The sequence below is a fragment of the Sarcophilus harrisii genome, chromosome 5, assembly GCF_902635505.1.
Source record: "Sarcophilus harrisii chromosome 5, mSarHar1.11, whole genome shotgun sequence".
In the NCBI taxonomy this organism is placed as follows: Eukaryota; Metazoa; Chordata; class Mammalia; order Dasyuromorphia; family Dasyuridae; genus Sarcophilus; species Sarcophilus harrisii.
Window position 1 is genome coordinate 251947417 of NC_045430.1, and position 15824 is coordinate 251963240.

At 38.9% G+C, this 15824-nt stretch overlaps 1 protein-coding gene across 1 annotated transcript in view; it reads right to left on the reverse strand.

The window, feature by feature from the left end:
* NEK11 (NIMA related kinase 11) overlaps window positions 1–15824 on the reverse strand; it is a 244214-nt gene that overhangs the window by 186436 nt on the left and 41954 nt on the right. Inside the window, 1 exon segment of the mRNA XM_031940247.1 lies at window positions 4742–4907. Within this exon segment, the coding sequence (XP_031796107.1) occupies window positions 4742–4907 (166 nt within the window).

Genomic DNA, 15824 nt, shown 5'->3' on the forward strand with positions numbered 1-15824 from the left:
AATTTTTTTTTGGAAAATTCAAGCTGTTACAAAGTCAGTGTGATAGCAGTAATACTGGTCATCACTTGTCTCAGAAACAGATGGTGAATTAACTAGAGAGGTTAAGGAAAGGGAAATGAGAAAGTCATGATGAATGGGAGCACTTTCAAGGCATGTTGCATTCATACCTCTGAGGTCCTGCTCAGAGACTGCATTCTGGGAGAAAAGTGACCCTGGATCCACTTCAAGGGCTGAGACAGCAGGATGTCTTATTTTTGACAGGTCACAAGATCTCAGGATCAAAGATTTAGAGCTGGCAGGGACCTTAGATGAGGAAACTGAAGCACGTGACCTGTGCAAAGATCCAGAGCCAGAAGGGATGTTATTGGTCATCAGGTTCAAGCCCTTTATTTTACAAGTAAGGAAACTGAGGCACGGAAGAGCAAGTGGCTTGCCAAAGTCAAACATGTCTGACAGGGACCTGGATTATAGTGCTAAAGATCACCTTTGTTTTTGAGGAGATTAAGACCAGCAGGGCTTTGATCTCCCCATAGTCTGGATAATGGAAGAATGGATATTTCCTGCTTGGTCATGAGATTCCCAGAGGGCCATGCATCCGGCAGAATGCCTGGATATGAAGAGAACAGAAACTAAGTGGAGGTACTGGAGGGCCCAGCTGAGGCTGCCATGACTGTCCACTGTCCTTGCCACGAGTTGTCACCCTTTACCCTTGGGCTGGGGAGACAGAGGTTAATGAGAAGCCAAAAGTATCTTTCATATACCATGGTCCAGGTTGTTAGTTATTATAACTGTGTTATTAATAAGCAATGAGTTTATTGATTACTACCAATATTATAAGTGAGCATTCAATAGTAATATAATATCAACAATATCACCACCCTGGATTTAACATAACTACCCAAAGCTGGATATGCTTTTACATATACAACTCCATCACTTAAACCCATTAAAACATGGAGTTTCAATCAGTTACACCCAGAGAAGGAACACTGGGAAATAAGTGTGAGCTGTTGGCATTTTTGTTTTTCATCCCAGATTATTTTTACCTTCTGAATCCAATTCTTCCTGTGCAACAAGAGAACTGTATGGTTCTGCACACATATATTGTATCTAGGATATAGTATAGTATATTTAACATGTGTAAGACTACCTGCCATCTAGGGGAGAGGGTGGAAGAAAGGAAGGGAAAAGTTGGAACAGAAGCGAGTCAAGGGATAATGTTGTAAAAATTACCCAGGCATGGGTTCTGTCAATAAAAAGTTATAATAATTTAAAAAACATGGAGTTTCTAACCTAGGGTCTATGAACTTATTTTTTTAAAAATACTTTTATGATTACATTTCAATGTAACTGATTTTCTTGTAATCATGTGTGTTGTATTTTTTGAATTTAAAAATATAATTTGCAAGAGTCCATAGGCTTCCCTGAGTCCCAGCGGGGTCCAGGACACAAAGAAAAGTTAAAATTCTCTGCCAGAATGTAGATTCCTTGTGAATAGTAATTGCCTCATGTTTTGTATTTGTATCTTTAAAGCAGTCACTTTAAAAATACTGTTGATTAGCTGAGTGGTTAATCAGCTCTCCTTCATGATATCCCTTGGAGGAAGAAACTGGCATTTTTACTGTAGCCCTTCCTTATTCCTAGGGAAAAATTCTAAACTCTCCATGAAGAAAAAATCCTGAGAAGAGTGGAGGGGGCTGGAAGGAGGGTTTAACATAAGTATGCTTTATATTGTATTTAACATATACTTTAACCTATTTAACATGTATGGGACTACCTGCCATCTAGGGTAGGGGGTATAGGGAAGGAGGAGAAAAGTTGGAACAGAAGATTTTGCAAGGGTCAGTATTGAAAAATTACCCATGCGCATGTTTTGTAAATAAAAAGCTATAATAACAATAAAAAAAATTGGTATGCTTTCTCCTTTTCTTCCCTGTCTTGTTCTTTGTTTTAGGGACAGTAATTAGACAAGGAAGACACTGGGCAGAACTGATGGCCTTAACCTAAATTACCTTGATGCTAAGGAAAAGGTCTTAACTAGAAGAATCTTAAAATTTCAATCTTTCAAACTAGTCCCAGCATCAAATCAGACATTGACTAAAACCAAGGTCTCGGCAAACTGAAAAATCGAACTCAGACAAGTTTTTATTTAATTAATTTCTTTAAAAGCAAATATGATTTAAATGGGGAGAGGGTAGATTTGCATTTCAAATGATCTAGCACCTTGCAACCCAAATGAATCTACAGTTAGTGGAATGTAAGATATTTTTGAATTGAAATGTTCTACTGGATTCTCCTTGCCCAAGTCTAGTCCCTTTGCAGCTTTTCCCTTCTCCTGTCCCATTTCTTCATCTGACAGGGTAAAAGCACATACGGAATAGACACAAAGGGTAAAATTTACCTATCGAGTAAACACCATCAAATGCCTGTGAACTATTAGATTAAGTAGCTAAGGAAGCAGAGGTGCTATACAACCATTAGCCTACAGCACTAAACCCAAACTCATTTGACAATATCTTGGGAATTGTTTGGATTTAAAAACAAGAAAATGAATCCCTTTTTTCCTTAAAAGAAAATACTATTCTAGAATAAGGTTCCTGGGTATTTTCATAAATGTCACCTCCACACTGGACATCATCCCACTCCCTGTCCTAGCAGACCCTAAAAGGGCTTCAAAACCAATCATTCATACCCTAGGGAGAGAATTTTTGCCTTCAGTAAACAAATGTTTGAAAACCATGACTAAAAAATTTCAAATCTTTAGCAGAGAAGATCATGAGCATTTCCACTTCACAGGTGGATTTAAAAAAGATACAGAGATGTCAAATATTTCTGTAGGATGAAAATAGTAAGTTACCTAAAGGAAAATTAAAGGTTTTTTCTGGGCAAAAATATAGTACAAAAGCTATATTTTGCATCAAACTGATAAGATATGCATAATAAAGATAGGAATTTAAGATAAATGGATGGAAAACTCTCAGCTTGCATCCTTTGCAACCAAGCCATAGGCAATACTGGGAATATAAAAGAACATCTAGAGCTAAGTTAAATAGCTATCTTTAATGGAAGGTTTTGAGCTTTTATAGAATTAGAGAAGAAAATATCTAATCTTTCCCTGAGGTTACTCTATCTACTTTTTGTCAGCTGAGTGTGATGGTAGGACCAAGGAGCTTGCTGACCTGACTTTATCAAGGAGAGGTTTTAGCCATAATACCCCAGCTAACTGAAGCTGAGATGGCTCGGCTGGCCCCAAAGAGATGAGCCTGGAAGATAGAGAAATGCTCAGAAAAGACCCTGGCTAGCAAGAAGCAGGCCTGATGAAGCAGCACAGCAACATGAACAGCAGCGATACCATACTCGGTGAGCCCAAAAGGACACTACATTTGAGATGCCTCAACCCAAGGAGAGAAGCCTTAGGAATCACTGGAAAACATTAAGCGCTCTGCTTAATCAGAAATGTCAGTTGGGTCTCCACACATGCATGATCCCTATGAAAGCTCATTTTCCCCACTGGTAACCTATATACTTATTATATATATATATATGTGTGTGTGTGTGTGTGTGTATAAATATGTGAGAGTTTCCCTAAGGTTAAGGGGGAGTTAGGAGGATGTTTTATTGCAAATCCTACTAAGCTACTAAGCTACAATTTGAACCACTTGAGTCCTCTGACTGGCTAGGGAAAAAGTAAATATCATTAGATGCACCTAAATAATTAGGCTGAACAGCTGGGAACCCAGAAAGCATCTTGATCCCATAGTTATTCTTGGATCTCTCTATGGGAGAAGCAAGTGTCACAAGTTCTGTCTACTCATTATCCCATATCACAAAATTCAAATTCCCATGAAATAACTCTGGAAATTATTTGGATTTTAAAAAAAAAGCATTCCTTATTACTGTTCTGTAAGAAATGACCAACAGGATGATTTCAGAAAGGCCTGGAGAGACTTACATGAACTGATGCTGAGTGAAATGAGCAGGACCAGGAGATCATTATATACTTCAACAACAATACTATATGATGACCAGTTCTGATGGATCAGGCCATCCTCAGCAACGAGATCAACCAAATCATTTCTAATGGAGCAGTAATGAACTGAACTAGCTATGCCCAGAAAAAGAACTCTGGGAGATGACTAAAAACCATTACATTGAATTCCCAATCCCTATATTTATGCACACCTGCATTTTTGATTTCCTTCACAAGCTAATTGTACAATATTTCAGAGTCTGATTCTTTTTGTACAGCAAAATAACGTTTTGGTCATGTATACTTATTGTGTATCTAATTTGTATTTTAATGTATTTAACATCTACTGGTCATCCTGTCATCTGGGGGAGGGGGTGGGGGGGTAAGAGGTAAAAAATTGGAACAAAAGGTTTGGCAACTGTTAATGCTGTAAAGTTACCCATGCATATATCCTGTAAATAAAAGGCTATTTAAAAAAAAAAAAAAAGCATTCCTAAGGCAGTCTCTTAACATTCAGCTGCAATGATTCTCTCAAAGTAGTAGACAGTTTTAGATGAAGAGCAGAACCCTCCTTTGGAACTTGTTAACTTCCTAGAGTTGACTACTCTTAGTTGCAGAACAAGGACCTCAGGTGTTCAAATCCACCTAAGTTTGTTGTCCAGGTTTTCAAGATGGTTTTGTTTGAGACTGTCTCTAGCAGGATGATTCTACCGAGTTTCCAACAGAGAAGCAATGCCCCCATCAGACCGCAGAATTAGCTCGGAGCCTTACCTCACAATACTCGGTGATGATGCAGAAGTTATCTTGCTCCACGAAGCTGGCATAAAACTTGACGATGGCTGGGTGGTCAAGTTTAGAGAGGAGCTGTGCTTCCAAGTTTGCCTGAACTGTTTCATTTGGCTTCAGGTCTCCGACAGATATTTCCTTTAAAACCTTTCTGCAGTGAAGGAGAGAAGAGAATGGGACTGATGGCTAAGAGCATGGAGTCAGTCTATGTCATACCATGTCAATGTGCCAGCCCAGTTCCTCCAATCCTATGCAGATTAAGGGCAAGGACTACCTGCACTCCCCCCCTCCCCCCGCCCCAAGCTCCACACCCACAGACCAGTGCTTAAATTAGGTGTAGATTTATGAATGGAGCTATACACAGATCTAATCATTCTGGAAAGCAATTTGGAACTATGTGCAAAGGGCAATAAAAGTGTGCATACCTTTTGACTCAATAATATCTCAAAGAAGGCAAAGGGGGAAAACCTATTTGTACAAAAATATAACAGGTTTTTGTGGTGGCAAAGAATGGGAAGTGGGGGATGCCCATCGATTGGGGAATAGCTGAACAAGTTGTAGGATATAATTAAAATAGAATTCTATTGTACAAATAGAAATGACAAAGCAAGATGATTTAAGAAAAACTTCCAAAGATTTACATGAACTGATGCAAAGTGAAGACAACAGAACCAGAAGAACATTGTACACAAGTAACTGCAGTACTGCAGGATGATCAACTGTGATAAATGACTTAGCTACTCTCATCAATATGATGATCCTAGACAATGCCAAGGGAGTCGTGGGCTTTCCACCTCCAGAAAAAGAACAGATGAAGATTGAATGCTGAGTGAAGCATACTATTTCTCACTTTATTTTTGTGGGAATTTTTTTGGTCTGTGTTTCATGATTAATATGGAAATAAGATTAGCATGAATGCACATGTATAATCTTTATCAAATTCTTACTGTCTCAGGGGAGACTGTGCCCCCAGTACTTAGTCACAACAATTTTCAACTATTCAAATAGATCAGGGACCTCACTTGGGCGGAAGTTCCCACCCTTCTTCAGATCAGAGCTCATCCTTGCCCTTGCACCCTGGGCAACTCTTGTTCATTTCCTTCCTGGGGGTTCACTACCAGAAATGTGCTGAGAAAGCTTTCCCCAATTCTCCTGGAATCTCAAGAAGGCAGGAGAGGCCCCAGCAATCATCCTGTTACCTAGCTCTGACCCTAAGATTAGCATCTTTTCTTTATCATTTATATACCCCGCTGAGTCCATCTTTTATTCTAGTTCATCTCTAAAGTTCATATGTTAGGTATTAAAGCTTTAATAATTTACCTCTCCACTGTCCTCTATAGAATACTTTAATTGTTCAGAGACTTTACTTCTTCCATTAGACAAAAAATGGGCCTTCCACATCCTCCTTTCCTATTTCTTTGTAAAAGTGGGATAGAGTGGGATATTTGTGAGTGTAGAATACTATATAGAACAGCAGATTCGAGTCCTTTCCTGTTTCTTTGTAAAAGTGGGATAGCATGGGGTATCTGTGAGTGTAGAATACTATATAGAACAGCAGACTTTTTCTTTATGTCGGTTAATTCTGAGTAACCCATTTCTTTTGCTGTTTATCATTTTATTGCTTATTTTAGTGTTCTTTATTGTTTTATTATTTCTGTCCTTTTATTTGGGGAATCCTCTTTTTTATTCTTTGTTATGAGAGATGGCTTTCAATGAAGGAAGGATGTTTTGTGAAATATAGATGCCATAAAAAAACATATCAATAACGTTTTTTTAAATAATAAAAGGGGAGAATTTGCTTCTGGAGGAGGGGAGTTTGGGGTTATTAAAGGAGCTGTACAATTTTCTGAAGGCAATCTTTGCTTAATTGTCCAATCTAACACAGTAATAAATGTTTGCCAAACAGAACTGAATTTTTTCTTTCTGTGGTAGTTAATGAGGAGTACCTTTTGCTTCTTGGGAATGAAATGATTTCTAAAGCTAACTTAGCTAGGGGTGATCCTCAAGGGAACATATAATAGACTCTATTATCATTTTTATACAGGATTTTTATATCATTCTACAGAGAGGATGTCCCATCAAGAAATTGAGTAAAATGATAAAATACTGATTTTTATTATTATCTGTAGGGCTGTGAGTACACAAAATGGAGCCTATAATCACCTGTCTCTCATTACATATTTGTATACATAATGATGATTTTCAGTAACATGTGAAACAAAAATAACAACTTCATATTCTTCTTCCGTTCTTCTCCAAGTAATTGGCTGCCCATTGTTGCATAGCCATCAAAGTCACAGTAGCTAGACATGACAATACAAAATCTTATACAAACTAAAGACACTCTCCTGACATTGGGAACAAAACACAGTCAAACTCCATATGATAGCTTCCTTCCAAACATCAATTACTGAGTAACAGACCATGAATTTTTACATATAGTTGCCTGAACCCATCTGGCAGCCTGATGATAAAGCATAAATTCAGATTTGTCTACAGCTTTTCAAATTGGGTTAGTGCCATCGAGACTGGTGATCTTGGCTGTAATCCTCTCGGGCTGACACCAAAGCAGTCTGCCTCCCTCCCTACAAAGCATGTCACTTTGCGGGGCTGACAGACCGTCAGTCTCCTCTGTTATAGATCACTTCAGATGGGATGTTTGGAAGCCGAAGACAGTAATCAAATTCGGCATGTCAAGGATAGCTTGTCATTGGCTCAGCGACTCTTCTTGGGGAGCGGGACAAATGTGGATCAAAAAGGCCACGGCTTGGGGGAAACTTTATGCCGACCATAAAACTCGGCCTCCAGATGCCCCACTTTGGGCGGGGGCCACAGACTGTTACTTAACCTGGTTTTTCTCTTTGAAGTCAGTGGCAAGATGGCTCAGATTCTATCAAGTTCTCTGGAACTTGAGGAATCGTGAATTGTTCTTCCTTGAAATTTAACGTCTCACTTGCCACACATGTAACACACAGTCCTCGGCCCATGAAGGGGCTTAGATAAGGGTTTATCATTATCTGATAACTGTTTGCCAGTTAATCAGTTTGTGGCTGATGGTGATCGCTGCCATGAAGCAACAAGCCCCATGCCGAGGACTGTGCCATCCTCACCATGCAGCCACTACAGTTTGTTACCTGGCGAAGGCGTGCCTGGTCTGGTTACTTATAATCGCCCTCCCCACCGATAAACAAGCCTTACTCTATTCCTCACCATCCCAGTCAGTAAGGACTCTGTGGTCGGTATTTCAATCCCATTCTCCTGGTCAGGCTCCCAGCGGGGTTCTCTGGGCGGAGGCCTTGGTTTACCTTCCCTCCTCCATCCCGTTACAGAAGAGGCGCACGGGAGTAAGGGACTTGCCCAGGGTCACACGGCCGAACAAACGCGCTCTGAGCGCCTGGGCCGCCCTGACAATCTGTGACAAGTGCCACATGACCCCGGTCCCGCATCAAGACTTCTCTCTCGATCTCCCCTGACACACATATAGTCATTTCTTTGATTAATAATGGTCTTTGCCCCTACTGGGTTCAATTAAATACTGTGTGGAAATTTGATTTTTCTAAATTTATTTCCTAAAAGTTAAACATCACCATAGCTCAGTGCGACAAAGGGCTTATTTTCCCAATGGCACCTTATTGACTTGGAAAAGAAATATTCTTCAGGTTGATCTACGATGCTGAGAAAGAAAATCATATAAATTCTTGAGCTCCAAAAAGTTCATTTTCTTCCCTTCCTGACTGTAAATGCTTTAAAAATAAGCCTCTTTATCCCTATCACTTAGCACAGTGCCTGGTACACAATAGGAACCTAATAATAATGTTTACTTGGTCTCTCTGATTCTGAAAATAAGAGAAGAAATAAACAAATTAAATAGAATTCATTTTTTTGTTCTTCTCTTTCCTATTCCCTCCTATACACTTTTACCTGCAAAGAATTTAAGCATCCTGGAGCAGCTAGATGTTGCAGTGGATAGAGCACCAGCCCTGAAGTCAGGAGGACCTGAGTTCAAATTTGACCTCAGACACTTAACACTTCCTGGCTGTGTGACCCTGGGCAAGTCACTTAACCCCAGTTGCCCCAGGGGGAAAGAAAGCAAACTAAAATTCCTATTTGCCTTCTTCCTTAGGAAACAAGTTTGAATTGTAGCTGAACCAAACTGATCAATAAGCTAAGATCACAGGAGCCACTTCAGAATTAAAATGAGTTGTTTCCATACTCTAGCTATAACTGGAGATAGGAATCTTAAAGCCCTAAGCCTCCTCATACAGCTTCCAAATCTTGAATCAGAATATCCACTCCAAATGAAAAAAGGGCTCAGATAGATTTAATTTTGCCTCAGAGGTTCGGAGTCATAAATGATGCTGTATCCTATCAATAAATTATCAAGCATTTATTAAGTGCCAGTAAGGATACAAAAACAAAAATATAGTCCCCTCCATAAAGTATCTTACATTATTGGGGAGGGGAGAGAAAATACAATGTATTGACAAATAAATACAAACTATCTACCAAATAAATATATATCAAATAAAAACAAAGTGATTTTATGAGCTAAGAAAAGCGTTAATAACTGAAGAAATGATGAAGGCCTCCCTCTTGAAGGAGGTGACCCTTGAATTGAGCGTGGAAAGGACCAAATGATGATTCTTCTGCCCCCGTCCGAAGTGCTACATTTACACAGAAACCATGACCTTCCAGAGGAGCTGCTTTCATTGACTCATTTCTTTGTTTTTATGACCCAGAACACTGCAGAGCATCCTAGACAAGATTCATAACTGTTCACAAGAACTTGGCCTAATCAACTGCACAGGAAAAATCAAGTGGGTAAAGAATGCTTATTGTTGAGGGTATGACGTGCAGTTGGTCAGACAAGTTGTAGAGCTTATCCGTCAGTATAAATAAACCTGGAGAAAAACTTTAAATGTATGAATTGGGCCCATAATTAAACAAGAGGAGGGAGGGAAGGAGGAAAGCAGGCTTGTGGCCTTCAGGATATTGAGAAATTCTTCTAGTGACCCAGAACATCTCCTTTTAAAAAGCCCCTCTTGTTAGTATCAATATTCTACTGGTTGTGTTGATCCTATTCCATTGGCATCTCAAATTCATTATGTCCGAGACAGGATTTATCATCTTCCCCTTACCTCCACCCTTCTCCTCCCCCAAAAATCTCCATTTGCTGAGAACAATAGCATTTCCCCACTTTCCACTCTCATTCAACCCATGTATCCAATGTCAGCTGTCAATTTTTATCTCCAAAAGACCTCCCACATCTATCTCCCCTCCACTCACAAAGGCACCATTGTAGGTCAAACCCCCATTACCTTTTCACTGACCTGTTTTAGAAAGCCTCCCAGACTCCAGTCCTTCTCCTCACTAATACTTCCTTGACATAGTTTTCAGAATGACTTTCCCAAAGCACAGAATATCATTTCAACATTCTGTGCAAAAATTCAAAGTGGCTCTATGTTGTATTTAGGATAAAATTCAGACTCCTCCAAGTCTGGCCCTCAATAATTGGGTTACAACCAACTTTTCTGAGTTCATTTCACATCATTTCTGCTGGAGGCAGTTCTCCTACCTCAGATTCAATGTTGGATTGTATTGAGATTTTCATAAATTATTTGGCAGTTAACAAAAGTAAATTTACTTTGCCCTAATATAACAAGGATGTGTAATTCTCATCTCCACATAGAATTGCCTCTGGTCATCAGGAAAGACTATGGTGAAGGATGAGATGACTTGTGTGGTCTTCAGAAATCCGCTAAGTAGGAGAGACACCAGCTTCATGTGCATGGAACTTTTTATACACTTGGTTAAGCAACATCAAAGAAATGGGCTGGTTAGGTTTGGGGACCATCTGGTGATCTCTCTGAGAAAACTCACAGGAAAGAAGAAAGGGCCTTGCCTAATGTTGTGAGAAAATGATAGAGATCCTGGTACGATCACAGCTGCCCTAGAACCCTGAAGTCCAGGTAAATAGCGCCAATAATTTTCCCCTCATCTGCCATACATCTGCACAAGCCTTCACTTTGGCCAGGAGGACAAGCTCAGCTCGGACCTACTTCTGTGAAGCCTTCTAGATTCCCCCAATTATGTTCTCTGGCCCTCCTCAAACTACCTTATTTTTATTTATCTATATGTTAGAGGGCAGAGCCTGTTTTGTTTTTTCTTTTTGTGGCCACAGTTTCAAATATCAGGCCTTGATCATAACAGGATTTTAATAAATGTTTGTTGGAGATAGTTTCGATAGATTAATATATAGTAAACACATAATTCTGGTTCCCATTTGTTTCTTCTTCCTTTCAAACTCAGCTTTAGTAGGACACAAATAAAGGAGGATTTTGTCTTACATATAAGGTTCTCTATCTACTATGCCACATTGCCTCTCACTTCATTTATATATATGTATATATATATATATATATATTGCTTAGACAGAGCAATATCAAGATCATGATTGAGTGATACAGCTAGGAACCAACTGTGATCTACAATATATGCTCTTTAATATAATTCCAAAGCATACTATTTATTTTGCAATGTTATTAGTTGATATCACTGACTATGCAAGGGATTAAAAAAATGAGCAGAGATTCTCATTTGAGAATCTGTGATTTGATAAAGCAATGCCAAATATTTGGTGCTGTTTATATCACATTTTCATTCAGGGTGACACTTCTGACTAGAGCATTTCAATGGTAGTGCAACCTGTGAGATTATACTAATTGCTTTTTTTTTAAAGTATCATAAGGGGTCAGAAGGTACACAATAAATAGAAATTTTATCTATGGAAAGTGTGATTACAAACCATAAATTAAAGGAATCAGAAACACCTAATAATCATGTTATTCCCCAAATTTCACTCTGTTAAAATATACTGAATCTGCTCAGCGCCGTGTAGCTTAACCCGGAGCTGAGAACCTATGAGCAGTACCTTGTTGGGTGAATGAAGGAAGGTAACCACGGCCCATGAAAGCACAGAGTTGACTTCATAATGGACCATAGCCAGCCCTAGCTCAGAAAGGGAGGGCAGGAAGGGAGATTAAATATATTTAGAATTCTTAGAGACAGGATGTGGGAAGGAGAGAAGGTACGTACGTATCTACAGATATTTTGTTCCTTTTTTAGGAAAAAAATATTCTTTTAAAGGGACAGCCCATCATGACAGGGTTTTTTACCCTAGGATTTTAGAGTCGAAAAGGGAAGTTAAAGATTGCTAATAAACAAACTGTTAGAACTACAGAAAGCTACTTTACAATTAATGTTCACTTTGCATTCCATGCACCCCTTGCATAAAAAATAGCTATTATTCCTTTCTTTTCTTCTGCCACAGATTTAATGGAGGTTCAAGCCTTCTCTCTGGAGCAGAATTCCTTAGTGAAGGTACTTCACTAAAAAATATGATTAATGAGTAAATGAATGATAAAGCTAATAACAGCTCATTTATTATGGTGGATGACTAGTGGTACAATGGGAAAAGGTGGTGAAATCAGAGTCACAGGACCCAAGTTCAAATGCTGGCTCTTCCAGTTGATAGCGAGGAGACCTTGGACAAGTTTTCCATATCTGTAAAACAAGAAAGTGCTCTAAAGAACCAGGTGCTCTAAGAATCAGCTTCCTAAACTGTGGTTCACAAGTTCATATGAGATCCCCCAATTGAATATGGGGATTTTTAAATTATGACTTATTATCAATAAAGGTTTGAGCTGAATACCTATTTTATATATCTATACCTGGGGTCATATAAAAATTTCTCAAGTGGATCACAAGTAGAAAAGGTTTTTTCCCCCTAAGGCAATTGGGGGAATCAGATCAGACTGCCTCTTCTTCTAAGAAAGGAGTGTGTGGGCAGTGATGGGCAATAATAAGAAGGAAGAAAAGGGGAACCTAAAGAGTAGGAATCTGGAAGCAAGTTAACTGGGGTTCTAGTCCTGACTCTGGGACTGGCTAGTTACAGGTTCTTTATCTGGAAGCCTGTGTGCCTTCTGGCCCCCCCAGCTCCATCCCATGCAGACATCCTCTCTGGAAGAGGTAGCTGGCCGGCCAGCTTATCTCATGGAGCAGCCCATTCCAATCCTGTACATTCCTAATTGTGGGACAGTTCTTTCTTTTGTTGTCATTCACTCCTGTCTGACTCTTCATTTCTTTGTGTACCATAGCGTCCCCGGCCTTTCTAACCTCCTGTCCAAGCTCACATCTGCTGTTTCCATGGCACCATCTATCTTTCTCATCCTCTGCTACCCCTTCTCCTTTTGCTTTTCATCTTTCCCAACAATAGGATCTTTTCTAATGGATCCCATTAAGCTTCAGATTCAGTATTTGTCCTCCCAATGAACAGGCCGAATTAATTTTTTAAATATTGACAGATTTATCCTTGATGTTTAAAGGACTCTTAAAAATCTCCAGCACCATAATTAGAAATTTTCACAGCACTCAGCTGTCTTTATAATTCAATTCTCATAGCCATACATTATTACTAATAGTAATCAAACCATACCTTTAACTATATGGACCTCTGTTGGCAAGGTGATATCTCTGCTTTGTAGTCCAAATTTTCCTTACCTTTCCTTCCAAAGAGTGTCTTTTAATTTCATAGATGCAAATACCATTTATGTCATCTTTAAGTCCAAGAATATAAAATCTTACCATGCTTCCATTTCTTCCCCCTATATCTGCCAGGAAGTGAAGGAACCGGTTTGTTGTAGTTGTTTTAAAAAAAATTATTAGTTTCTTTAATGTTAAGCTTCGAATCTGGTTTTCCACTCTCTTCTTTCACATTCAACAAGAGGCTTAATTCTTGTTCCCTTTCCAACAGAGTGCATATCTTAGATTGTTGCTACGTCTCCTGTAACCCAAATTTTGGCCTTAGATTTGTCCAGCCTGGCATTTCACATGATGTACTCTGAATATAAGTTAAATAAATAAGGTGAAATATATAGCCTTGTTGTACAATCAATCACTTGTTCCATGTTTGGTTTTAATTATCGCTTCTTGACCCACATTTGACACTTTTATCTCTTTGAATACTTGCCTATTTTGCTGCGATCCATATAAAGGTTTAGTATAGTCAATAAAGCAGAGGTAGATATTTTTCCTAGAACTCCTTTGCTTTCTCCGTAATTCACTGGATGTTGGCAATTTGGTCTCTAATTCCTGTCCTTTTTGAAAACCAGCCTGCCCTTCCAGTGCTTCTCAGTTCACATATTGTCAAAGGCTAACTTGCAGAATCTTAAGCATATGAATGCAATGGTTTGGTAATGAATTTTCCTTGACATTGCCCTTCTTTAGGATTGGGATTTAAACTAATGTTTTCTAATTGAATGGATACTGTTTAGTTTTCCAAATTAGAGTGTAACACTATGAATGAATGAAGTGTTACATTCTCCAGGATATCTGGTTCTAGATCAGTAACCGTATCATCATGGTTTGGGTAGATATTAAGATCTCTGTTGTATAGCTCTGCATTTTCTTACTACTTTTTGATGTCTTCTATTTCTGTTAAGTCCTTACCATTTTTGTCTTTTATCATGCCCATTTTTAGCATGAAACATTCCCCTGATAGTTCTAATTTCCTTTTTCCTTTTTTTTCCTTTTTCTTTTTTGTTGAGGCAATTGGGGTTAAGTGACTTGCCCAGGTCACACAGCTAGGAAGTGTTAAGTGCCTGAGATTACATTTGAACTCAGATCCTCCTGACTTCAGGACTGGTGCTCTATCCACTGCACCATCCAGTTGTCCCAGCACTAATTTTCTTTAAGAGAGCTCTTATTTTTCTCATTCTATTATTTCCTTCTATTTCTTTGCATTGCTTCTTCTCTCTCCTTACTATTCTCTGAAATTCTGCATTCAGTTGGACACATTTTTCCTTTCTACTTTTTCTTCCCTTCTTTCCTCAGCTATTTGCAAAGCCTCATCAGATAGCTGGTTTCTTTCTCTTCTTTTTCTGTTTTGTTTTGTTTTGTTTTTTATTGATGCCACCTGTACAATATGGTGAAACTTTCTCCATAGTTCTTCAGGCACTCTACCTCTCAGACCTAATCTCTTAAATTTAGTCATCACTTCCACTTCATATTCATAAGGGATGTTATTTAGGTCTTTTTCCATTTAAATCTAAATTTTGTAATAAGAAGCTCATGATCTGAACCATAATCAGCTCTAGGTCTTGTCTTATGTGACTGTATGGAGCTTCTCTGTCTTTGCTCACAAAGTGAGTAATCTGATTTCGATTTGATAATGTCCAAGTATAGAGTCCCCTGCGTTTGGGTTGTTGAAAAAGGTGTTTGTCGTAACCAGTGAATTACCTTGACAAAATTCTATTAGTCTCTGTGTTCATTTTGCACTCCAAGGCCAAACTTGTCTGTTATTCCAATTATCTTTAGCATTCCAACCCTCTAATATGAAGGGAAATCTTTTTTATCCCATTTCTGAAAGGTGTTGTAGGTATGATCAACTCTGGAGTCTTGGACATTAGTGGTTAGAGCACAGACTTGTACTACTGTGATGGTGAATTGTTTGATTTGAACTCAAACAGATACCATTGTCATTTTTAGTGCTTTTTTTAATCCCTGTATTATCTATGAGGGCTACTCTATTTCTTCTAAGGGATTCTTGCCCACAGTAGTATATGTAATTACCATATAAACTAAACTTACCAATTGTCATCCATTTAAGCTTCCTGATTTAAGTTTATCCAAGATGTTGATGTCTAATCTTTCCATCTCATTTGACCATATCCAGCTTATCTTGGTCCACAGAGCTCACACTCCAGCTTCCTATGCAATATTGATCTGTACAGAACCAGACAGACACATTCACAGCTAAGGGTCCTTTCAGTTTTTGGCCCGGTCACTGCCTTTTTCTGGGGTTACTTGTTTTTCTCTGCTCTTCCCCAATAGCATGTTCCAGCCACAGGGGCTCATCTTTCATTGACTTCTATCATTCCTTTCTCCAGACCCTTTATCTGAATTCTCTACTATGGCCTGTCTATCTTGAGTAATGCTACATGGAATAGCTTACTGTTCCACTGAACTATGCAAGTTCCTCCACCATGGCAAGGCAATGATCCAGAAGAGG